This window comes from Carassius gibelio, chromosome A11 (genome assembly GCF_023724105.1).
Source record: "Carassius gibelio isolate Cgi1373 ecotype wild population from Czech Republic chromosome A11, carGib1.2-hapl.c, whole genome shotgun sequence".
NCBI classification, from domain to species: domain Eukaryota; kingdom Metazoa; phylum Chordata; class Actinopteri; order Cypriniformes; family Cyprinidae; genus Carassius; species Carassius gibelio.
The window spans coordinates 19301285-19327689 of NC_068381.1; the positions used below are offsets into that span (position 1 = coordinate 19301285).

Below are 26405 nucleotides of genomic sequence, written 5' to 3' on the forward strand. Positions count from 1 at the left end.
GGGCTCTGTAGCTAGTAGAGTAAATGAACGGTGTTTATCTTATTCAGTGTTGCTACTAATGTTTCTGTTATCTCTTGTCTCTCTCATAGGGCTCTCTGATAGCCTGTGAGTTCTTGCTGCAGAACGGAGCAGATGTCAATCAGAGGGATGTACGAGGACGGGCGCCTCTGCACCATGCCACGTGCCTGGGTCACACGGGGTAAGAAATGACTTACAGCTGTGGCAAACCACACATAAAAGTTCTGGTCCGAAACCTAGGGATCTGCCTTGGTTCTAAAACTCATCCTCTCACTGACAAGGCTGCTTCGAACAGTAGGGAGTAGTTCTCACTGCCTCAATTCTAAGGGATTGCTAGTTAATATGCAGCTGTTGAGGTCCCCATATACTTCAAGTGTAATAAAAAAAATGAAAAATGTCATTTCTAACAAAATCACGCCGGATTAATTTTTGTTGGAGTTGGTTTTGGGTGTTTTCGAAACCGCTTTCCAAAGAGAACATTCTTTGAAACACCTTTGACTTCTGGTTGCTCTGTGGCAGTTATGTAATAGTTAAGCTTGCTCTGAGGCTCCTCTGATGTGAAATCTTCTACACTTCATTTCATCTGTTCAGTCCGTCGAGGTCAGATGCGAGTAAAAGCATGAACACACTGGAGAGCTGCGTTATAGTAGAAATAAATTTTTTACGTATTTTTACGTTTTCAATATTGTAGTAATGCATGAAGCCCTACTTTAGTCAGGGGCAACGTCCTATTTTCTATAAAATATCTTCAAAATATTAAAATCAAAAAAAAAGTAGCTGCATGGTTTGCGGTGTCAATGGAAACAGGACATTTTATACTTTTTTTATTGCTGAATGAGAGAGAAAGAGAGAGTGTGAACAATATAATAAGACACTTTCGAGGCCGTCGCAAAAGACAACATACAAGCACATCAGAATCCATGTTGTGATAACTGAGTGGACACCTTAGTGCCTTATGTTATATCCTGCTCCTGCCCATATTCGCAGCGGCATCCCAAAAAATTTTGCACGTTCAAAGTCTAGCATGACCGCCCCTTAAGTCATCATTTAACCCTTTGTGTACTGTATGCGTGTGTCCACAGACAGGTGTGTTTGTTCCTGAAGCGAGGAGCCTCTCAGATGGAGGTCGATGAGGAGGGGCAGGACCCTCTCAGTATCGCTGTCCAGGCCGCCAACGCAGACATCGTCACATTGTGAGTCAGAAACTTCACCTCCCTTTGTAGATTCTCCCCGAGTGTCACTGCACCTGAAACCCAATGTTTGTGTTGTCTCTCTCTCTGTCAGATTGCGGTTAGCCCGGATGAATGAGGAGATGCGGGAAGCGGACGGGCCCTTCGGACAGCCAGGTCAATACCCCAGCAGCAGTCCCACAGAGCAACAGTACAAAAAGTGTATTCAGGAGTTTATCTGTCTCACGATTGACGAATGCTAGGGGCGCTGTTGAGCGCTGACAGACTGTGAGGAGAACTACAAAAGTTTGTAGCCCTTAGCAGGAATAGCTTTAGCAGAGATTGAGTGCTGTCTTCATCCTCCTCCCCTCCTGACCAACTAATTCACACGTTGTGTGTTCGTATGTACAGTATGTATGTGGTTAACACAAAATATTAAAATCAAATGGCTGTTGCGACAGTATGCGAGGGCTAGATTGCTGTTTTGAATTGTGCATCATTCAAACGTGACGTTAATCGCGATTAATTAGTGGATTAACAGCCAACAGCCAACAACAAACATTTGTTTTGAATTAATTTGAATTCATTAGCAATTCAAAACAGCATTTCAGTGTTATTGAGTCATTATGTGCAAAATATGACTGTGCGCACTTTTCCTACCGACAGTATTTGTTTTGTTTTGTTTTTTACGACTGAATTCTTGTAAATGTTGTTTGTTGTGTTTTTAATTTATGTTCCGTCCTGAGGATTAGTGCAATGATAATTGGAATACGGAAAAACTGTATCCATTTATATTTTCTCGTTTAGTAAAAAAAAAAGCTTTTACGTTTGACTAAATAGATTTTTTTTTTTGTCTTTTACATTTCAAAAAACACACCGGCCTCCCCTCATATGCTAATAAAACGGGTGTGTTGACCCCTTTAAGAGATGTCAGCTATTCAAAATTATTTATAGAACTTATAGCAACCGTCTGTTTTATATATTTGTACTTGTATTGCCAAGCTCCCAAATGACTGTCATGTGAATTTTAATTTTTTTAAGCAAAGTGCTTGTCTATAGCAGTCTGTCAGTAGAAGCAGTCAGCATTTGCATGCGTTTACTCGCTCGTATACCAAGGCAAAGTGTCTGTCCGCATTAGCAAGCATGGTTCCTTATTTTAGCCACCTGATTCTACCATTATGTAAAAATGCATGGCCGCAGAAGACATCTGCTCTGTATTGTCCATTTTTTGCCCACGCTTGGTTCAGATGATCCCAGTCATCAGAATCCTGTCTCCCTTTCTAATGCCTGTAAAAAAAAAGATGCATCCGAAAATGCCCACTTCCATATTATGTATTAGTTGACAAACAGTATGAGAGATGAGTAGTATGTCTGAATTCATAGCATTCATAGAACAGTCAAAAAGCACAATTTTAGCGCAACAATGTTCGATTTTGGATACCACACTTCTCATTTAGCACTGTGCTAAGCAGGCTAATCTGTTAGCCAAGTATAGGCCAGCAAAAAATAGAGAATATGACCATTTTTAGCTTTAGTAATGAAATATAAGAATTAAAAGGCATTAATTAACATTTTAATGATTAAGACTTTGAAGGATTTGAATAAATTACCCATAACAAATGTTTGAGGAATAAGGGGGATAGGATTCTGTGTGACACCGCCATCTGTGAACGGACTGTTGCAAGTAAAGGTGAAATATGTAAAAATAATAATAATATTGGCTATTTCCAATCAAACAATCTCCCAGTCTGCAATTGGTCGTCAAATAAATAGCCCCGCCCCCACACTCATGCTATTGGTTGAGCCACTGTTGATATGTCAGGCAGGTCAGATGCTTAAACAGAGCGATGTTTTGATAGATTGATAGTGTTTATGCTTTTCGGGGGATTCAATCTACAAATGCGTTACTTTGGACATGGAAAATATTCAAATATGGAAAACAAACCTACACACTTCACCTTTAAACTGGTAGGCTACCAAGCAAAGAAAAAAATCTTTTTAGTGCAAATTTGCATCTTAATAAAAATTAGCTTGGAGAAAGGAAAATGTAATTATACATGTTCAGTTTGTTGTTTTACGGAAACATTCGGCGAACTGAAATTTAGCTTGTAATGTCTGAGAAAAGAGACAGTGTTATAGAATAGATACTCGCCGACGAGCGGCCAGTTCAGTCGTTGTGTCTGGATGTGTTTTTAACAAAGCTGAACTGAAACATGCTTCTTAACTACTGTGCTGTGAATATGCTTTGACCTTTGAACTGTTCTGAACTGCTTGCTCTTTCGCTCTCTCTGTCTCTCTTTGTTGAGCTGTGGTTCTTGAGTTCAGACCTTTAACTCGTTTTCTCTCGCAACATTCAGTACAATCTGTTTTCACACTGTTAGATGACACTGTGTTTGGAGACGTTCTTGTATTGTTTGTACCACAGAAATCTCTAAAAAGAAGCCTGTCTTTTGAAACACTGACAAACAATAAAACAGACAAAGTCTTAAGCTTGTCTTGTCTTTCCGCTCTGCTCTTTCTTTCTTTCTTGGGACGCGCTCTGCATCCGTCTGAGATTCCTCACCAAACAGCTGTGTTTAAGGAATTTCGAAGGCTTTTGCAGACGGTGAAGTTTGGGGGCGGGGTTTGTTCGCCAATAATGCAGGTTTCCCAGTGTATTTCTTGTCATTTATGTTGTGATGCCAACATTGTCTTACTAGGTATTATTCCTTTCTTAGAAGCCAGCATTCCTGCGAGTCCATCGAGGGTAAAGCGCAAGAGTTCACGAGTGAGTGACGTTACAGACTGTTCTCTGCTGGGTTCGGGTCTTTCACTTGTAATGGTGGTTACTTTACGGGTGTCTTACTTTAAAAGGTTACTGTGCTTATACTTGTGTGCTAATAAGTGACTGGCTCAATAAATCTTAAAAATGCTGCTCATCAATAAGGCCTCAGAGGAAACCTTATTTTTTTCTCACTTTTTCTTTTCACCAAATCACATTGGGTAGTTGACAAATTTCCTATGATTTTCCAACAATTTTAGTTTCAAATGTACACTTTATATGCATTTATAAAAAAATTGGGGGCTGGTAATATTTGTAAAAACATTTTTGAAACAAATCTCATATGCTCACCAAGGCTGCACATGTTTATGAAAAATACTGTTATATTTTGAAATATTACGTTTGTGATTTTCAGCATTCCAGTGTCACATGATCCTTCAGAAATCATTATAAAAGTAAAAAAAAAAATAGAATTAGAATTAGAAAACTAGATTTTTTTTTTTTGGAACAACAAAACATATACTGTACATTTTAATAAATTTAATGCATCAAGTATTAATTATTTGCAAGTATTAATTTTCTTAAAAAAATGTCACTGTCCCCAAACTTTTGCATGGTTCTGTATGTATATTTTATATTACACACATGACACTTATGCTTAATAATAATTGTTACTATTAACTATAAGTTAAATTGTATATTTTTAATTCTGTTAACGGACACTATTTCTTTTCAAAAGTTCACTGTATTTAAATGTTTTCTCAAATAGTTACGTGTGCAATTTTTCACATTAAATAGAAATATTCCATATAGCCTCTCAATCTAAGGACATAAAATCCATTGGTAAAAAATTGGTTAAAAAAAAAAAAGTATGGTTAAGTATAGGTTTTAGGTTAGGTATGATTTGTCACATCACAAAGCTACTGTCACTCAACATCTCATGTCAACTGCCCAATTACTGATTTAAAAACAAAATTGGGGAAGTTTTGCAGTATGCTGGGATATCATATGATGTTATGTTACACTAAATAAGATTTTATATATATTATTAGAATAATAATAAGTCAGTTCCTGGTGTTCCTGTGGGGCAGTAGCAACAGAACAGAGAGACCTGACTGGTGAATACTTGAAGTCTGCTAACTGGTTTCATTTTGCAGGCGTCACCACGTGCACTGTCATCTTTCGGCAGTTTCCGCACATGGATTTACACCCCTCCGAAACACTAACCAGCTGTCCTGCTGAAACCAGACGTCCTCAGAGACTGAGATTTTACCCATCTGAAAGAATAATATATGTAAAGGAAAAACTTGGGGATTGGTTTTAACATCACAGATTGATTGATTGTTTTTTTGATGTGGTCCTTTCCTAAGCCTCTGGATGGGATTTGAAGTTTTTATAGTTCTTTTATGTTACTTTAAAAGTTGTCATCCCTTGTGTGATTAAGCAGCTTTGGTTTCCAGGGTTTGCTTCCTGTAATGAATTAAAGAGAGATTTATTCTGAATTCTGTGAATCTGTGAATTTAAAGCATTATGTGAGTAAAACATTCATGGCACCATTCTGTAATATATCTATGAGGACAGTGACATCTAGTGCACTTAAGCGACACAGGGTTGGATAAAATAGTTCAGGAATTATCTTCCTTGTTTTTTGAAAATGCTTGAAGGATAACTTACATTTTGATATCAACAACTGGAATATGCACTGGCAGTGAAATGGGTTTAGAAATATCACTTCCTGCAACAGCTTTGCGACTTCAACCATCGAAATTGGAGAGAACATCCAAAATAATGTTCAAGGAAGAATTTATGAAATGTACATTTTTCATTATCACACTTGATTTTACATTTTTAGAATTTTATCAAATTTTTTTTTTTAAGTTTTATTCAAAAGTTTGATTTTTTGACCTTTCAGTGGCCTCATTAAAAAAAAAAAAACATTTAATGGCTTAACAAACCATTTCATTTTCTTTCTCCTGTTGTCATAAGTTGGGGCAAGACATAATGCAAATGCTGTCTTATTTTATAATAGGTAGAGAGCCCTCATTTGAATTTTTGCTTCCTAAAATGATGGTTTATACCAAAATGAAAAAAGAAATAAAAGAAAGAAAGCCAGGTTATTGTCTGAAGGGTTTTTGAAAGGCTTTTGGCATTAGCATTTTATGAGACATGTTTACAATAAAGTGTGTCATTAAATATGTTGTCAAATAAAAAAACGTAAGTGATATTTTATGTGTAATCTAAATCACTTTTGTTTTGATATCCAAATGTGTGCATATTTAAGATGTTTATTTGTTTGTTTTCTAAAAAAAGCACATTAATATTTGGTATAATTCCATATGGCAAACCGTCACTCTGATAAAAGGTAAGGAAAATGTTAGCTTACTACACTCCTTATTAAATCAAAAGCGAAACAGGAATGATGTTACCTTCATTTTCCCTTTCTCTTAAGTCATTAGTGACTTGTGACTGCAGGACTTTTCAGAATTGACTGAAAGCAGGTTCACACACGAACCTGAGTCAGGACACACACTCTTCACTCCTTCATCTGTTCAGAAATCACTCAAGCGGAGAGTATGGGATCCATCATGTGCATCTTAATGCGTTACATTTAAAGTGCCTTTATAGATACACACACACACACACACACACACACATATTTATATATATATATTTATATTGTGAAATGAACCTTTGTTCTGAATTCAAATCTCAAAATGGCCTCACTCATGATAAAATGTTCCCCAGGCATTTTATTGTTCATGGCCCTGAGAAAACCCCTTATGAGGGTAAGCGTGAAGGCTTTCACTTGAATGAACTGTAAATTAAAGGCCTATTACTTGCAAGTATTATTTTTAAGTATGTGTAATGTTTATTTAAGGTGGCTACTATCACGGCAAACTGATATTCCCTCAAGATTTTCCTTTCAAGCCACCTAGTATTTATATGATAACCCCTAATGGGAGATTCATGTGCAACACACGGTAAGGTCAGTAACAGCGTATCAACAGAAACATTACTGTCCAGTCACTGCAGGCTGTGTCTCTCCATCAGTGATTTCCATCCGTCTGGTCTGTTTCTGCCATCCTCATCTCACTGCTGAGCTTCATGCTGGAAAACATCCCCACTCTGGGAAGCATAGAGACGTCTGACTTCACCGTATGTAGACTGAGAGCACAAACGTATTCTCCTGAATGTAAAGGCTGGCACCTAGAGAATATGTGACCTGCTCCTGGAAGACCATTGTCCTGAAGAGTAAACACACCTGAAGCATTTCATCAAGGTCATTTATTGCAAAACTATTCTGTTTAAACCAGGAAACCTTGGTGTTCTCTTGGAAAACCTTTCAATTTTCTCGTAAAGAAAAAAAGAGAAAGAAACCTCGTTTTCTTAAAAAAATGTGCATTTTCCGCAAAACTATTTCATTTAATGGAGAAACTTTGCGTTCTCTAGCAAAACATTTGCGTTCATCAAGAAATGTTGCATTCTCTCGCAAAACATTTCTGTTGAAACCTTTGCGTTCCCCCCCAAGAAACTTTGATTTAGAAGAACATGCGTTTCTCTCGCAAACGTATTCCATTCAATAGAAATGTTGCGTTCAAAACATTTATGTTCTCTTGCTAAATATTTTTTCACTTGCAAAACTTTTCTGTTTCCCTGTAAATATTCGCATTTTCTAGTCAAAAAAACAAAACAAAAACATGTTGAGTTCCCCCCTGAGAAACTGTGCTTTCTTTAGAAAAACTTGCTTTCTCTCGCAAAACTGTTTAGTTCAACTGAAAAACTTTGCGTTTTCTAGCAAAATATTTCTGTTTTCTTACAAAACGTTTCTGTTTCCCTGTGAAACTTTGCATTGCCTTGTAAAAAAAAATTAGCATTCCCCGAGAAACTTTGCTTCTTTAGTCAAACATGCGTTCTCTTGTAAACCGTTTCCATTCCCTTGTGAAACTTTGCATTTTCTCATTAAAAAAAATTTTGTGTTCCACTGAGAAACTTGATTGTGTAGAAAAACATGCATTCTCTTGCAAAAAAATTCCATTCCCCTCTGAAACTTTGCATTGCCTTGTAAAAAAATGTCTTGTTCGCTGAGAAACTGTGCTTTCCTTAGAAACTATTCCATTCCCGAAGAAACTTTGCATTTTCCTCCAATATCATGTTATTGCATTCCATAATATTCAACATATTCATTAGTTATTCCTTCTTTTTTTTATTTTGCATGTTTATCTGTCAGAAAAGACAGCTGTCCGCGCGGAGCTTGACCTACAACCTGAAGGACAGAGTTTTCTGTGAGCTATTTCCTGAGGTTGTGGAGGGAAATCAGACTCTGAGAGAAGCTATAAACAAAACGTGTGTTCATTTAGTTATACGTACTAATGTTTTCTCCTTGACAGGAGATCAAGGTGAAGCAAAGGACTCAGAAAGACCTGAATGTGGCGATACAGCCTTGCTGGGCTCCAGATTTGAGGCCTAGGGAGATGAGGACGTTGCTGTTATTCCTCATAACGTTCATGTGGCCCGACGACCCCCAGCACGTCATCAGCCAAAACTCAGGGGCGCACTTGCAAACCTGTGTGTTATAGCTGGCTTGGTTGTCTGTGTGTGCACAGTCAAGTTTGTGCTACATCATTAAGGCCAGGACTGAAAACTGACTTTAGTGACGTGACCTGAAAGCTCTTTCTTAGGCGTCACTCTTTCTTTTAATCAAAGTGAAACAGTGTGTTTTCTGAAGTTGGCTTTGAGTGAAAGGCACGCTGAAATGAAACGGGGCAGTGTCTTCTCTTCTGTGACATGAGCTTTTGTGATGTTCTTGACTGATGGGCCAGACCAGTTCAAATGAAGAATCAACAGTCTGTTCAGCCCCTCATTATCTCTGCCACACATCGTTCACATCCTGTTTATTTTTAATTCAGTTCCTTGAACTTTCATAACAGTCACATCATGCCAAATTCTGCTTTCAAAATCATTTCCCAGCACTTATGGCTTGCTTAACGGGAAAGGTTTTGTAAATTCTTTGTAAAGTCCTACAGTCAGACATTGCAAAATTATTCATTATTTTTCTATTCCTAATTTATACTAGTCAATATATATATATATATATATATATATATATATATATATATATATATATATATATATATATATATATATATATATATATATATATATATATTTTTTTTTTTTTTTTTTTTTTTTTGCTGGATTAATGCTTCTGTCTGCAAAAAAATAAATAAATAAAAATAAAATAAAATAATAAGAAGAAGGAAAATAAAACATTTTACCTTCTTTCTTTCAGATTGTGCAGGTTGTAACTTTCTAACAGATCTGACCCAAGACCGCTTGAATCTGAATAAAAAAGAAAGCAATTGATTAAACTCCATTTTGACAACTTTCATCATTAACATGACTACAAACCCTTACATTTAATACACTGGATCATTTGCAGTCATTTTGGTCATCGCTATTAGCCTTCAATAAAGAGTAGTTCTTGAATCAAATGTCTTTCTTTCTTTTTCATAGCTCTGGTTATGTAAGTGGACTTCTAAAACAAAGTTTAAACTCTTGCAATTTACTTCCTCTTTTTTTCCAATTTAATTTAAAACATTTTTTTTTATAGCTGTTGGCTAAACAAGTCAACACAATAAACCACATTGGCCTAAAGTCAGACAAGAGTCTATTATATGGGCGTACATTTTCATGTCATTATGCATGTGTGTTATATTTGGTTACCATGATTTTGCCAAGTAAGACATGTTCCTTGATCAACATCAACATTACTGTCCATAAATATAGACTTAACCCAGTCCACACCCCTAAACCTAAACCTATCCATAATCTATTCCTAAAATCAGAGAGAAATGATAGCTGAATAACTGACATTTCTTGAAAACTTGATTGGAAAGTTGTTCCAAGAACATGTTGTACTTGATGAAATCATGTTCACATAATATTTATAGACATGATGTCTCGTAATGATGTTTTGTAAGCTTTTTATAATATTTATATATCAGTATTTCCGTATTAAATTGTTATTGTGTAAACGAACATGTTTTTAAAAAAAAACATCCAGATAGATAACTGGATTGGTGATTTGTTTTAAAGATGTCAAGGTTGTGCGTCAGTATGCGTGTCCAATAGTATCGGGAAACATGATGAGCAGGCCACGGTTTTTCCACAGATGTAGATGGTATTTCCCCGGTGGGCTTCAACAGCTGCTGATCTCAGTGCGTTACACAACGCGTGAGCCGTGTGCGCATGCGCAGTGCCGAGCCCGTGCACAGGAAGCCTGACTGAAGCAGCTGATAGTCAGGCAGTGGATGTACCGGGGAGCACAACAGACCCTTTCTGCCCGGATTTTAAACAGGGCTTTTTAGTACAAGGACAGAAATCGACTATTTGATGAGCAGGTGCCCGGTCTCCCCTCTCAGCGACTGATGGAGCTGTATTTTTATCCCGATCGCGGTTTATTTTCGAGTTAACTGCAGGGCCGGAGCTGCTCACTAACAATGAAGGCCTAGAATCCAGATCCGAGGGATTTAAAGCTCTCCTCTGCCCAGACACCACGATCAACAACACGCGCAGGTATTAATATAGCACTAAACATCCATGATATATACATCCACATACGTGTCTTTAATTATACTAATGTAGAAAATAATGCGTTCGACTTTATTTTTATTTTATTTTTTGTAAAAGAGGGTTGGTTTTGTTGAGGCTCCGATGATTTTGTTTGTTTATTTGTTTGTTTGTTTTTTTGTTCTGAGTTACAATGCTTTTTATTTTTAATATATTAACGATGCGTTATATTGTAACGCTTACTCTGACGATTGGTTGCCTAGTAGCAGACATATGATACAATGTAGCGAACTTATGACGTGTGCAGATTCGAGGACGTCGGCGCGCGTCACTCCGTTCAGAGTTTGCGATAATAATGTTCATATAGAAAGCAAAAATCATCGCGTTGTTTCCCCCTTTATTTGCTTCGCGACATTAGAGCAGTTTTCTCGAAAAGGGTGGAGTCGTTTGGTGGTTGTAAACATACAGCGGGGTGCTATCGCTTTTAAACTCTTATATCTGACACCTGACGACCAGCAACTGTGTGAAATATTTGATATTTCGATTGTGTTTTGACGAAAAGATTATTATTATTATTTCGATTTAAGTGTTTTAGATGCGATGTTCTGCTTGCAGTCGGTGTCTCTGAATGTTCTTTTGTGAATCCATCCGGGGTTTCACACAGACAGACAGACCCTCAATCCACACACAGGATAGTAAATAATAATACATATGTAAATAAATAAAATATTTGATTTTACCGGTCTGAACTGTCCTTGAAATCCCTTGGTGTGCATCGATAATTCAGATACGAGACCAAACATTTCAAAATTTAACTGCCTTTAGATGTTCGACTTGCAGTATTTCTACTATAAAATTACTCGTATTATATATTGAGAGATTACAGATAATTTATAGATGTATAGCTTTATTTCAGTTATAAAATAATTCATATATCACAGTTTTTTATCACAATTGTGTTACATTAATTAATTATACTTGATTTTAGATTAAAATAAATAAAATCTTCTATATCTTGAATTCTGACAGGATAAAAAAAAAAAATCTGAGTCCCCTCCAGTTCTGTTATGCGATTAATATGATGGGCTCAGTTTTATACATTAGTAATCTGTGCATGTTTTGTCTGCACGGTCACAGATTACAATGAAATTGTTTGCAAGTTTTAAGAAGAGAGATATTTTTCTTCACTTTAAGTGTGCTTTTTTGTAGTAACAATCAACACCAGACAAACAACTTACTGAATTTTTCGAATGTAATATTAAAATGTGGTTATTTGATCAACACGGCAGGATTTTCTCTCTCAATGCTGTAGAGATATTTTACTACATGGAGCTGACAGTCATTTCAATATCATTCTCAAGTCTCCATACATGATTAGTTTAAGTGAATGCTAGATTTGTCAGTATTAATTATAAATATTTGACTCATTATCTGACTTCATTCAATCATGCTGAGATATCAGCATTGCCATCTTTTGTGTTCTTTCTGAATTCATCAAAGCCGCACACGTTTATTCACTATTTGCAGGCATGGCTTCACAGCTGCAGGTTTTCTCCCCTCCGTCTGTGTCTTCCAGTGCCTTCTGCAGGGTGAAGAAAATGAAAGTGGAGAGCTGTGCTTGGGATGCTTCCAGTGAAGCGTACAGTTCTGTGGGTCAGTACAGCTTCAACCCCGCTGCGGGCCTCCCTTTCGGCACCTCCGGCCTGATCTTCCCCCCAGCGTCCCGGGGCCAGGTGGTGGTCCGTGCCGCAGACAGCACCGGGAGCCTCCCGCGGGGGTCCAGTCGCAGAACATCTCACAACGCCCACCACACAGAGTCGCAGTCCTCCCGCGGGCACAGGTACGGCGTGAAGAGGAAGCATGAGGAGGTGGAGAGCTCTGGAGGAAGCGGCAGCGGCAGCGTTCAGATCCTGGAGGAGCTCTCGGCTCCTGCTTTCTCCACACGTACGGGAGGAGCGGGAACCACCGCCCAGTCCATCCCCCACTCGGCCCCCACCACCAAAAGCAGCAGCTCCAACGGGGAAGGGGACTACCAGCTGGTCCAGCACGAGATCCTCTGCTCCGTCTCCAACAGCTACGAAGTTCTTGAGTTTCTCGGCCGGGGCACGTTCGGGCAGGTGGCCAAGTGCTGGAAAAGAGGAACTAATGAGATCGTGGCCATCAAGATCCTGAAGAACCATCCATCGTATGCACGTCAGGGACAGATCGAGGTATGTTATGATGGTATCTACGTTTCTGGGTTTTTGTTTTCCAATCTCGGGGGTTATCACCTTATCAAGATTTCACCGTGTTTCGTTTCCGCCTAATTTTGCTGCAGACTGCAACTGGCATGCCTTTTTTCTTCTACTTTCACTTACTCCATGATGACACTAAATATGAATTTGCCCTTGTTTCCCCTCAAGCTAATAGGGTTAATAAGTAAATGACATGATGCTAATTTTGTCCTTTCTGTCGGTTAATTTATTCAGTGATATTACAATTTTAATTACATACGGTGCCTTGAATACTGTTATCCTATAATAAGCCTGTGTTGTTTTAAATTATGAATTAAATTAATTTTGAGATTTATTTATTTGGAAGGGGCATAAAGGCAAGTAGTAAAGTTTTATATCTTTTGGAACGTCATGAGGGTGAGTGAATGATGACGGTTTTCATTTTTCGGTGAATTAACCCAACTGATCACTATATATGACTGGGTCGCTAATCGCGTTCTAAACCGCTAACAGACGAATCCCTACCAGCAGAGAGCACCATTGAGTCACATGCAAACTGCGGACCTAAAATCACCCGATTCGAAGCAAATCAGTCAAACAGGATTAGTTATTTTGTGTGTATGTAAATTTATTTTTACTTCACGTTATCTGCAATATTTATGGTCTTTTTGGGCAGGATAAGCGATAGGGCTGGGTGATATATCTAACGATATGATCATGCGCATCTAGTCAGCAAATCAGGTTCCGTGATTACCGCTAAATCAACATCATCTGCTTTCAAATGGAGCGGCATTTAATAGACAGAGCTTTTTAATAAGTAACATTATGGGAAATTCCCGACATAAAAAAAAAAAACACGTTTAAATGCGTAGGCTATTTGCCTTATAAGAATGTACAGAGATACTTCAGGTTTAAAAATGCTGACTTGTTAAATTGTTTTCTCATTAAATTTGTAAGATTTCTTATTAATTAAATATAATGTATGGTAATACTAGGGAATACCAATATGGCGGCGTGGCGGCTTCACTTTCATGATGCTATGAGCAGTCTAGTTCTCTATTATAGATCAGTGATTAACCCTATAGTTTGGCAAAATGTATTACTATTGAAACCATAAACTGATATTGAACTGAAAAAACATTCGTCCATCAAATTAATGGCGTATTGTGTAACCAACTTGCAGAAAAAAAAACAAAATGGGACATGATAGAGGAGGCCTCTGCAGACGCTTTTGACTAAAGATGTGGTTGCAAAGGGGAAATTTTGCATGCAAAAAAAGGTCAGATGTCTATTGTCAATAGTGTAGATGTATGAAACAGCTCAAACCAAGCAGCTTCTGTTGGTCAGGGCAACCAATTGAGCCATTGTGAAATTTGCATGGGGAATTCTTTTGCTCTCATGCAAAATGTGCTTTTAAAATGACTGTTTTAAAATGTGACCACAATTGTCAAGCACAGCTATGATATATTAGACAAAGAAAGGTCAATTGCGGGTGTAAAATGTCATGTGGTCTGCCTTAAATTTTGTAAAAGATTATTCATATGAAGCCAACATGAATACAAAGATTACTTTCTAAAAACCTGATTGTTTTCAGATTTTCTTTGTGGATGCTCTTATTTGTAATTGACACTTAAAGTGCCCCTATTATGGGTTATGAAAGGTTCATATTTTGGTTTTGGGAGTCCCAACAACAGGATGACATGCATGCAATGTCAAAAAACACTTTTATTGTAAATAAAATATACTTAAATATGTTTTTATCTTACTTGCTCAATGACCCCCAAGCGATTCATTCAACAATCCATTCTTCCAAACCCCGTCCTGTGTGTGACGCTAATCTGTGGTGATTGGTCGGATTGGTCTAATTTTCATGTCATTATGACTGTGATGCCTGATAAAGCAGTGTTTGTGAGCGCAGTGCTGCTTTGTTTTAGTGTTACTGATGAAACCGCTATTTTTACCGCTCCAAAAGCACCACCTAGTGGCAAAGAATGAATTTGCATTTTCATTCAGACCAATGAGAAAAAGGCCAACAAGTGGGCGGGCAAAATATGCTAATGTTTCATGTTGACTTCAACATAAAATGCTTGGGATTCGTTTTAAAAACGACTCTTTTCAATGATTCAGACTCGACTCTTTCTTTTAATAGACAGTAACTTTATAAATGATGCACTTTCAGATTTAAAACTCTGCAGGATGTTTTCATTCACTTAGAGCTGTGTTACACTGCATGAAAGGACATTTTCAAAAATCCATAATAATTGCACTTTAATATCTCTCCTAGGTGAGCATATTGAACCGGCTCAGCGCGGAGAATGCTGACGAGTTCAACTTTGTCCGCTCCTACGAGTGTTTCCAGCAAAAGGGCCACACGTGCTTGGTGTTTGAAATGCTGGAGCAGAATCTTTACGACTTCCTGAAGCACAGTAAGTTCAGTCCGCTGCCCCTAAGACACATCCGGCCCATCCTGCAGCAGGTGTCCACGGCCCTGATGAAGCTGAAGAGCCTGGGTCTCATCCACGCTGATCTGAAGCCTGAGAACATCATGCTGGTGGACCCCATCCGACAGCCCTACAGGGTTAAGGTTATCGACTTCGGCTCAGCCAGTCACGTCTCCAAAGCCGTCTGCTCAACTTACCTTCAGTCTCGCTACTACAGGTGAGCAGTTATCTGTATTGTACATGCTTACTGATCACACATCCCACAGTTATGAGATTATGATGTTGTAATAATCACCCGTTTAACTCCTAAACGCGTTCATAAAAGAAAGAACCTACGTGCATAGATTATGATATTTTTCTTCTGCTTTTTATCCTCAGAGCCCCTGAGATCATCCTTGGTCTGCCGTTCTGCGAAGCCATCGACATGTGGTCCCTGGGTTGTGTGATTGCAGAGCTCTTTCTGGGCTGGCCGCTATATCCAGGAGCTTCAGAATATGACCAGGTCACACATGTTATGTCCTTGTTATTATCAGAAATAATATTAGCTCTCACCTCTCTCAGTTCGATCTAGGGCTGCACGATGTGTCGTATAAGCATCGATATTGCGATGTACGAATCCACGATAGTCACATTGCAGGATGTGCGATGTAGGCTGTCGTAGTTGATCCGTTATTCATTAACTGTACGGGCCAGCTGCTCCCCGGCCCTTGACGAATGTGATTTGCGGATTAATTACACCGCTTAACCACCATAGAGTGCAAGTTTATAATTTGCATGTGTTTTTAAGTCATGTCAGTTTAACAGGGCAGAGAGAGCGTGTGCGCGCGCGAGAGAGAGAGAGAGAGATAGAGCGCGAGTGCGAGTGCGAGAGAGAGAGAGAGAGAGCGCGTGCGAGAGAGAGAGCGCGTGCGAGAGAGAGAGCGCGTGCGAGAGAGAGAGCGCGTGCGAGAGAGAGAGCGCGAGAGAGAGAGAGCGCGTGCGAGAGAGAGAGCGCGTGCGAGAGAGAGAGAGAGCGCGTGCGAGAGAGAGAGAGAGCGCGTGCGAGAGAGAGAGAGCGCGAGTGCGAGAGAGAGAGAGCGCGCGAGTGCGAGAGAGAGGGAGCGCGCGAGTGCGAGAGAGAGGGAGCGCGAGTGCGAGAGAGAGGGAGCGCGAGTGCGAGAGAGAGAGGGAGCGCGAGTGCGAGAGAGAGAGGGAGCGCGAGTGCGAGAGAGAGAGGGAGCGCGAGTGCGAGAGAGAGAGAGAGCGCGAGTGCGAGAGAGAGAGAGAGAGAGAGAGAGCGCGTGCGAGAGAGAGAGAGAGAGAGAGAGCGCGTGCGAGAGAGAGAGAGAGAGCGCGTGCGAGAGAGAGAGAGCGCGAGAGAGAGCCCCGGCTGCATGCTCAGCGTCTTCAAACAAAATGAGCGCTGTCCGCTGTCTTACTCTCTCTCCCTCACGCATATTAATTAATTGACATGATGGTGTCGATGTTTAAATCATTTAAAATGAAAATGTAAGTGTGCTCACCCCATTTTTGTTTGTAAGAAAAAATTAGATTAGATTTCATATCGCAGAAAAATAAAATATCGCAATGTCATTTTTTCCCAATATCGTGCAGCCCTAGTTCGAACTCAAAGGAGCTCTACAACTGTATATTGTCTTTACTTGTCACCTTAGTTATGTGTCTGTGTCACTTCATGCAAGCGCTATATGTTGTGATCAAGTAATACTTTTATGATTGTGACATGTACAGTCTTTCACGCCAGACTGTAAGAGAAATTGTAGCCAAGACATCTAGCCATGATTCAGCATTGACAGCCGGTCGCACATCATACGCAAGTTTAAAAACCTAGCATCTAACATCGCCAAGACCATTAATTGACTGTAGCCTATCAAAGACTGAATGACTTTACCTTACACCAGCAGAAATCATTCATGATCCCAGATATGTACACACAATCCTCCGACTCCTTGTACTAACCTTGAACTTTCCCATTTCCTCCCTCCAGATTCGGTACATTTCTCAGACACAGGGATTGCCTCCTGAGTATCTCTTGAGTGCTGGCACAAAGACAAGCCGCTTCTTCAAGAGAGGACCAGACTCCAGCTACCCACTGTGGAGGATAAAAGTCAGCACCCGTACTTCTGTGTTTTCTTAAAAACACAAGTAACACTGAATGACTGAATAGTTTCTTATTCAAAAAAAGGTTGGTTAATACTGAACTAGACTAAGACCTGTGTATTTTTCTAGACCCCGTCTGAGCATGAGGCCGAAATGGGCATCAAGTCAAAAGAAGCGAGAAAATACATCTTCAATTGTTTAGATGACATGATGCAGGTAATTTAGAAATCCATGCATGGGATGGAACGTGTCATCAGTTTAATAGATCAGTCGAACCCTTTCTGATTGCATTGATTGGTTTCCAGGTCAATCTGCCGACTCATTTAGAAGGGACGGACATGTTGGCGGAGAAGGCGGACCGCCAGGAGTTGATTGACCTGTTGAAGAGGATGCTGAGACTGGACGCTGATAAAAGGATTACGCCCACAAAGACCCTGGCGCATCCGTTTGTGACCATGAGCCACCTGCTGAACTTCCCTCACAGCTCACAGTACGTCCTTTCCAAGACTTCTAGAACTGGTTAATTTGAAGAAGTTTGTTTTAAATTTGTTCTCGTATCATATGTTTTTGTAGTGTGAAGTCATGTTTCCAGAACATGGATATCTGCAAGAGAAGGAACGGTAGCTTTGACAGTGGGAAAGCCCTGTTTGCTGCTAACGCTGTTCCTGGAGCTGCAGGAAACCTGACGGTGACCTTCAGCAGCCAGCTGAACCAGCACAGCCAGGTGAGGGGAAAACCGCCGGGTTACAAATGATCTGGATTCCCATCAGTCTTTAACGTTGCTGTACATCTCCTCAGGTTCCGTCTGCTGCTGGAGCCGTTCCTCTCCTTAACTACCAACCGGCTCTTTACCAGCAGGCCACCATTAACATCCCAGGCCTGGCCCAGCCCAGCATCCCCCTGCAGACCCGTCCCACTCAGCTGTGTGCTCAGACCGAACCTTTCCAGCAAACCCTCATCGTCTGCCCCCCCACCGCTATCCAAGGTGAGCTGGAGCAGGGTGCATTGTGGGTGATTTATGTCCTTTCGATAAGCCAGACTCCATCCACTGGTAGTTAATACATCGGTTAACTATTTTCTTGATGACTATCCGGTCTCGGAGATATTAAGCTGGCATGCACGCAGTTAATTTTGGACTTATTTGATATTTGATATTTGTTTCTGGAAGTGATAACTGACACCCAAAAATTGCATTCGCTCATCCTGTCTTCCAACAGTCTCAAATATACTTTATGGATTTAATTGTCGCTCAATCTACTAATCTTTTTGCTGCTGACCTTCGATAATTTAACCACAAATTTCTTAAACATCATGTCTATTTCATTTCTATTTGCTAAAATGACCATGTTTTTTTTTCCCGTTCTCTTGTTACGCCCTCTACTGTTCGGACTTGAATTTGTATTTATTTTCGCTTGAGTCATTCAGAATTTGTTTCATGATTGTTTTGCTATTAGTGCAAGATGTTTTACAGTTGATTATTAATGCGATACGATAATGCAAGGCTTTCCCAACCTTGAAAAACACTCACTTTTTTAAAAAATTTTTCTTGAAGGGCTTCCATCTTCTAATAAAACCTCTAGCTATCCTGTCCGGATGGAGAACGGTGTTCCCGTTGTCCAGCAGAACCAGTCCACGCAGCCGCTTCAGATTCAGCCCAGCATGCTGACGCAGGTAAGACATGCAGCACATTGTTTGTGGAACGGTGGCATAATATCTAACGCTGACGGTCCATCACTGCAATCCGATGAACTGAAGAGGAAACGTCAGTCCTTAAAGTCTGCATGGACAGCTGTTCGGCTGCTGGCAAGTGCCTGTAAATGGCACGTGAGCTCACAGCCTTGTACCCCTGAGCTGAGTCTGACCTTATGTCTAATCTTTCCATGATTTTTGCCCTTTCCCTCCATGGCGCCCCCCTCCACAGGGCTCCTGCACGCCTCTGATGGTGGCCACGCTGCACCCTCACACAGCGGGAGTGGCGTCCCAGTACCCTCTGCCCCTGGCACTGGGCTGTGGGGCAGGAAGGCCTGCCCTGCTGGAGCAGACAGCCACAGTGCTGGTAAAGAGAGTCCCACCCAGCGCTCTACCACTAACATCAGCATTTCTCATTGACCCTCTTCCTCTCTTGGGCTCTTTCCAAAATCTTGCTTAAATGCATCTTTCCTTCTAATCCTAGTCTCATTCTGGTCTCTCTGTTATAGACCATATCTTTTATTTCTTTCGGATCACTCTTTGATCTTTTTTTAATTTTTTATCCCTTTTTGATATTTACTTATGTCTCTTTTTTTTCTCAGATCGCTCTTTGATAATTTGGGATCTTCTTTAATCTCTTGGTTATCTTTTTTTATTCATTTTTTGATCTTTTTGTTGTTGTTTTTGTTCGTTTGTTTGTTTTTTTTCAGTGACACTTTGATCTTTAGTCCAATAACCATATTTCTGATCTCCCTTTGATCATTCTGGATCCTCTTTGAGCTTTACTGACCTTTTTGCCATATTTAGTTTTTACATCTCTTTTTTTTTTCTGATATCTCGCTTTAATTCTTTTTATGGTCTTGAATAGTTTTTATTTATTCTCCCCATCTCTGTTTTTATTTTTGACCCCTATCATTTTCCTTTCTGAGTTTTTCCTATCTTTTTTTCAGCTCTTTTTTTTAATCATCCCTTCTGTTTTTAAACGTTCTTTTTTTATCTTTCTCTCTCTCTCTCTCTCTTCTCTTCTAATCTTTCTTTCTGCTAGGCCTGTCACGATAACAAGTCTTTGATGTGCAATATATTGCCCCAGAAATAATTGCGATGAACAATATTACTTTCATTTTAAGACCATTTTATGCAACTTAATATATAATCATAATAGAAAAGCATAATAATGCAAGAAGGCCAGCACACTTTCAAGTGACGAAAAACTTTTAATTCTTAAGAATATTTTGAACATGGAAATTAAGTATCAAAATATTAGATACCTCAAACTTGAATAAATAGTAAATAAACATTTTCTAACAAAAAATGCAAAGTAAAAAGTTGAAAAAAGAAAAATTCACAAAGAACTTGTATGGAGATTTTCCCCTGCCCTTTTCTCTGTAAATTAAGGGTGCACTGTATTGCTGAAAAACACAAACATAAGAATCATTTTCTTAAATTTGAGCTAGCACCAACGACATTCTGTTATGTACAAAAAGCTGCAAAAGACACTGGTGCAAGTGGAATACAATAAACATGGTGACATCACTGTTTATATAAATATAATGGGCGTCACCAAAAATGATTGAGGTCACGTACACACATTGTGCCATGAGACGATGTATTGATTATTGTGAAAGGGGCCTACTTTTTGCCTGTTCTCTCCTCCTTCTCCATCTCAGTCCTTCCCTCGTCATTCTCTCTCCGTGCAGGTCTGCTACAGGCATGGGAGGCATGTGCTGACTCTTCTGTGCTTTGCTTGCAGCTCATTGTTGTGTGAATATATCCCTCCTCCCAGCCCCACCGTCTGTTTGGCCCTCCTTCTTCCCTCAGGGGAGGACACTGACCTTGTCTACAGCTCAAAAACACTCACAGCCGTGTTCCTCCAGGTTACTCTAGTGCTGTCCATACTGGCATGGCACATCTTTTGGCCAGTTTTGCACACTGTCTTCTGACTATTTAACAGCCATGATTTTTCCCGACAGGTTGCTGGACTGCTCTTTCCTTCCCCCATCTTTAATTTTATAACGCTTGTGTATGATTTATGCATGCCGTGCTTGTCTTGGCTTTTTAAATCATGCGAAATGGCATCTAATGCTCCGGGAGAATTGCATATTTTGTGTTGTGCGTTGATGGATTATTTTAGTATTATTTTCTCGGTGACATTGTGTGCAGTGATGTTACATCAGCATGTTAGCTGGAGTTCTTGATCATTCTGGCATGGCACACATGTTTAATTTAGGATTGAATGGCCATATATGCATCACTGTCACTCATTGTGTTGGTGCAGGATTGGTCATGGCTGTTTTTATCTACTGCTCATTTGCCAGTGTTTTTCCGAGTGGCAGTGTCTCTAAGGCGTATATTCTGTCGTACTCCAGCAGGCCTGGCCGGCGGGAACCCAGCAGATCCTCATACCCTCCGCGTGGCAGCAGGTGCCTGGCATGACCATCCACAACCCCAGCCACCAGCCCACAGTGACCGAATCTCCTCCGGAGACCGTACTGTCTCAGACCTCTAAACAGACTTCAAGCTGGAGGTGAATGTTTGGGAAGAATCGTAAACTTTCATTATAGCGTGTTTGCATGTGCTCGATACTGATTGGTTGGCTGTTTCCTGCAGGGCGTCTCGCAGCGGTCAGCACAATGGCGTCGTCCAGCAGAACCCACACATCCTCGGCGGCCTCAATCTTTCTCAGTCTCTCAGTCGAGGAGCGTCTACAGTCACACGGTCTCAGAACAAGAGGAGCAGGGTCTGTTGTGACACTGGAAGCAGGTATTGGCACATTCACTTATAACACTCAAATGTTATTTTTGTTTTGTGTGCCATTTAAAAAATAAAATAAAATCGGATAACATGATGTGATAAACTAATGAGAGGATGTACATTAGGTGTCCAGATGCTGTTTGAGGGTGATAAATCTCTCCGTTTTCTGTCTGTCTGTCTATTTCTGTGTTCCCAGCAGTGCTCTGGTGGGCTCTCAGTCGCTCAGTGCGATTCTCCCTCAGCCCATCATCATCTGCGACACCCCGAGTCCTGCTGTCAGCGTCATCACCATACACAGCGACTCTGAAGACGAGGACGACAGGAAGTTCCACCCTGCTAGGTGAGTGAGGTCACTTCCTGCTGTGATCTGCACATACGCAGCACAAAGCAACACAAAGTTTGAGGTCAGAAAGATTTCCAAAAACATATTAATAATAATGTTAATACTACTGTTATTCTGCAAGGATGCCACACATTGATCATAAGGGACTGTCTAGATATTTTATAATGGTATAAAAATTTATATCTCATATATATATATATATATATATATATATATATATATATATATATATATGTATGTATATGTGTATATATATATATATATATATATATATATATATATATATGTATGTATATGTATATATATATATATGTATGTATATGTATATATATATATATATATGTATATGTATATATATATATATATATATATGTATATGTATATATATATATATATATGTATATGTATATATATATATATATATATATATGTATATGTATATATATATATATATATATATATATATATATATATATATATATATATATATATATATATATATATATATATATGCTGGGTTTTTTTTTGTTTCTGGCAGCTGTGGCCCCAGTCACAGGACTAATGTGATCAGCTGTCTGACCGTTCACGATTCGGACTCCTCCACCGCCAGTCCCCTGTCTCCCAAACCCCAGAGCGGTCACGCGGGGGTCCAGTCCTCACGACTGTCCAAAGCCCTGGCAGCAGAGGCTCCATCTGTGAAAGCTCAGCCGGTGGAAAACTCCATATCAGCCAAACTTCCCCCATCGGCTGTAGGTGAGTATCAGCTGCTGTCCAATGTGTTTCCGCTGGAGCTTGGTCAGCAATTCTGGTAACATTTTAGAATAGGTTACACATGTTAACTATTAACTACGACGTTTCTCTCAATAAATTCTTAATTTGCTCCTTATTAATAGTAGTGCTGCAACAACGCGTCGACGTCATCGATTACGGCGACTACAAAAATACGTTGACGTGCGTGAAATGCGTCGACGCGTCACACTGTTTGTTTACATCTCATGTAATGGCATACTGGGAATGGAGAAAGTTGCATTCTATCACAAAAACAGAGACCACTGTTATCAAAAGTATGGGAATACTTTAAAAAGAGGACACATAAAATGGCCCTTTGTTCCCTTTGCAAAACCGATATGGTGTACCATGGCAGCACAACTGCGATGCACGAGCACCTCAGAGGAAAACATCTTGGCGCTCTCCGGTGTTACGGTTTAACTGGTTAATGTGTAATCTGGTGACCAACTTCCTGGTTCAGGTCTGATATTCTTGCACTTGCGGCATTCTGAAAAGTTGAGATGTTTTTAACTCGATGCGGTGCGGACACACCTGGAAAAAACGAGCGCGTCGCACCGCGTGGCTGTCGCGACCACGTCGCTTCCATTATGAGCGCGCTTGTTGCGCGCCTACATTGGAAATAACGGACTTGAGCGTGCAATAGACGTGATATGTGAACGGCCCCTTAAAAGACAGTGTGCCGCGAGACAACAGTCACAGACCACTGAGCTACCCCGAATCAGCTCCAGATCTCTGGAAACCATGCTAAACCATAGCAGAACCCTGACTACATGGTTTGTGATGCTAAAGAACATTTCATGACGTCTCCGACTACTGTAAATTAATGGCTACTGTGGTTTAATTACAAACGCTATCATAAGCTCATATTTACCATAGTAAAATCATTTTCTTTGCCTCATTATTATTTTTTACTGTAAAAACTTCAACCACATTGGTTGAAAATGAATAAAGGTTGAAATATTATATTAGAAGATATACTTATATTTTTTGTAAAGTTATCCAAAAGATTCATTAGCTAATAAAAAAAAATACATTAGATTATTTATTGTAATAAAAATTATCGTTAGATTAGTCGACTAATCAAAAAAATAATCGCTAGATTAGTCGACAGAAAAAATAATCGTTAGTTGCAGCTCTAATTAATAGTTAGTAAGGTAGTTGTTCGGTTTAGGTATTGGGTAAGATTAGGGATGTAGAATAAGGTCAAGTAGAATAAGGCATTAATATGTTCTTAATTAGCACTAATACATGGCTAATATTCTAGTAATGTGCATGCTAATAAGCAACTAATGTGTTATCTATTCTAAAGTGTTACCACAATTCTTTATAAAAGGAATGTGTCACGTATGTTTCAGGTCTTGCACAGAATTACTACATGAAGCCTAAGAGAGCCGCGGCCACAAGGCAGCCGAGCAGCTCAGGAGAGAGCGGCAGTGACCACCTACACGAGCCCAGCAGATCTCAACCACTGAACCTCAGTCAGGTGACTGCTTCTGTGCATGCTCCGTGCCGCAGTGTATCAAAAAGAACGTGTGGTTCAGTTTCCTGTTTTCCTTTTTCCAGACCACTGTCTCCTCGTCCCAAGAAGCATCCGGTGGCTCATCCTCCCTGCGCCGACAGCACACCTACCCACCAGCCTCGACTCGTTACGGTCTCCAGGAGGCTTCGTCGTTCACCAGCACCCCCAGCCTCTACACCTACCCCACCCCCGCGTCCCACATGGAGCACCTGCTCGTACAAGGCTCCTCCCCCTCCGTGCTGGCCCCGCCCTCTAGTCACTATGCAGCCAGTCTTATCCCAAAGGACTCCATTGGAGGCGTGGTCCACGGACTCTCCGCCCACTACCAGCAACATTACTCCACCCATCCTTACACCAGCACCACTAGAGGAGGCGGGGCTTACAGCGGGTATCAGCTGAGCCCGCGGAGGGTCCCTCAGTACCCCTATATATGACACAAACAGGCTGTGGCACGACACACATGCCGTCAACTGCTGCAACTGGTTTGAGCTGTCCTATTTATGTTTTAGAAATCTATCATGTCGTTTTTTATCTGTTTGCCGAGAAATCCAGTGTTTATTTTCTTGGCCCGAGGAACGCTGACGTGTTTTTAATTCGTAAGCAATAGCGGAATAATGCTGACATAAAGGAACAGGGATCGCAACGCCGTAGATTTGTCGGTTCAACTAAAATCCTTTTACACTAATCCTTGACTCGTTTATACTCCAGTTTGTTTTTAGATTCAGTGTCGTGTTTTTGTTGTCGTAGGATCTTATGTTTTTAAGTTATGTTTGATCGTGAAGCTGACTGGTTCTCAACCACTTCACCGGAAGGTCGAGATGTGGAAAGAGGAAGAAAAAAAAGTTATGTGCCCTAATCGTATTGTTATTTAAGTTAGCGCTATATGTTAGTCAAATCAAAGTCTTGGTAGAATCGTAGAGTGTATGTTGTGAGGAATATCAGTGGATCGAAGGAGTAACATCAACTTCACATCAATTTTATTTTATTTTTATTTTTTTAGCTAAAATTGTTTAATGATGTCAATACTCTCATTGGAGAACAGGTGTGGGGAAAGATATTTAACAGAAGAGCTGGGATGTCAAAGCCAATGAAAATGTGATGCTACTTCCAGAAACCATAATTGCACACCGATGATTGGTTTTCTGATATTAAGTGTGCTTTATTTGCAGCATTTCTAAGTAGTCTGCTTATCAAACTAGAGAACACCAAATATGTGTCTGTGTCAGACTCCGTGATCTTTGAAAATGCTCGAAACGACACTGTGACGGACCTCTACGGTCTTGTTCTGGTCTCAATAACAGGACGTGCCTTGACATTCTCTCCATGTTTGGCAGTGTTTTTGAGTTCAGAGAACATTTAGCAAGTACTGTACACATTTTCTAATGTCAAGCCACAATGGAAAAAAAAAACACCTCCGTTGTAATGCCATCAAATAAACAAACATCAATTGAGTTTTTTGTGTCTTGCTGTTTTTAGCTTTTCTTTCTTCTCTATCCCAGTTGTCTAGACAGCACTATCTTTTTGCACACCCATTTCCAGACAATCCAGTTTAAGACTTTAAGCTTCAGACGTGATCATACTGATGAAAACTACATTCCCTCACAGGAGAAAATAAATAGTCTGATTTCCATGTGGTACAGCAGCATTTCAGAGAAATTGACAATGAACCCTGATAGCGCACGTACATCACAGATACCTCTATTTAAATCTGCAAGATGTTTTTTTTTATTAGTGTGTTTTCTCATCTGCTATAAGTATATAGGACGTTTTCTATCAGATGTCAGAATGCATGTAAAACTAACATCTAAGAAGATGTCTATCAGATGTTTGTACACACCAGGTGCTTTCCAGATTAAGTGATCTTTAACGGAAATACGTATGCTATCTGGGAACTGCATCTAAGAGAGAAAAAAAATAAAGGCTTTCTGGTGTTTTGTGTAAATAAACTAGTAACTATAATCTTGCCTTTAATTGCAACCTTGAGTCAGCTAGCAGAAGTTATTAATACTCCACCACATGACATGGCTAACAACCTTAATATATGA

General features: G+C 39.9%; 2 protein-coding genes and 1 pseudogene across 10 annotated transcripts in view; all 3 read left to right on the forward strand.

The window, feature by feature from the left end:
* Window positions 1–6172, forward strand: part of acap3b (ArfGAP with coiled-coil, ankyrin repeat and PH domains 3b) — a 65609-nt gene extending 59437 nt beyond the window's left edge. For 2 of the 4 annotated variants that reach the window (XM_052610299.1, XM_052610300.1), the window contains exons 21-25: window positions 90–199; window positions 1101–1211; window positions 1303–1364; window positions 3887–3954; window positions 5106–6172. In XM_052610299.1, the coding sequence (XP_052466259.1) occupies window positions 90–199; window positions 1101–1211; window positions 1303–1364; window positions 3887–3954; window positions 5106–5174 (420 nt within the window). In that variant the 3' untranslated portion in view covers window positions 5175–6172. Of the gene's footprint in view, window positions 1–89; window positions 200–1100; window positions 1212–1302; window positions 3156–3886; window positions 3955–5105 lie in introns of all 4 variants that reach the window. The other 2 variants (XR_008185952.1, XM_052610301.1) reach the window with 2 other exon arrangements.
* A 510-nt stretch (window positions 6173–6682) lies between these two features.
* LOC128022846 (ubiquitin-conjugating enzyme E2 J2-like) lies at window positions 6683–8525 on the forward strand (annotated as a pseudogene).
* A 1645-nt stretch (window positions 8526–10170) lies between these two features.
* Window positions 10171–25811, forward strand: LOC128022587 (homeodomain-interacting protein kinase 1). Of its 6 annotated transcripts, none has more exons than XM_052610291.1 (17): window positions 10171–10524; window positions 12046–12728; window positions 15016–15389; window positions 15551–15674; window positions 17157–17276; window positions 17399–17485; window positions 17575–17759; window positions 17843–17993; window positions 18068–18254; window positions 18822–18940; window positions 19191–19325; window positions 21325–21482; window positions 21566–21718; window positions 21909–22049; window positions 22591–22805; window positions 24197–24324; window positions 24405–25811. In XM_052610291.1, the coding sequence occupies exons 2-17, from the start codon at window positions 12048–12050 to the stop codon at window positions 24792–24794; spliced, it is 3348 nt and encodes a 1115-aa protein (XP_052466251.1). In that variant the 5' UTR covers window positions 10171–10524; window positions 12046–12047; the 3' UTR covers window positions 24795–25811. The 6 variants fall into 6 exon arrangements, with proteins under 6 accessions (XP_052466251.1, XP_052466250.1, XP_052466252.1 ...); XM_052610290.1 differs by having other exon boundaries at window positions 10172–10524; window positions 21906–22049; XM_052610292.1 differs by having other exon boundaries at window positions 10172–10524; window positions 12095–12728; window positions 21906–22049.
* The last annotated feature ends 594 nt before the right edge of the window (window positions 25812–26405 follow it).

Coding starts and splice junctions, on each gene's coding strand:
- LOC128022587 (XM_052610290.1), top strand. CDS start 12,048: ATGGCTTCACAGCTGCAGGTTTTCTCCCCTCCGTCTGTGTCTTCCAGT. Junction 17,486..17,574: donor GTTTAGATGACATGATGCAG/GTAATTTAGAAA, acceptor ATTGGTTTCCAG/GTCAATCTGCCGACTCATTT. Junction 21,483..21,565: donor AAACAGACTTCAAGCTGGAG/GTGAATGTTTGG, acceptor TGTTTCCTGCAG/GGCGTCTCGCAGCGGTCAGC.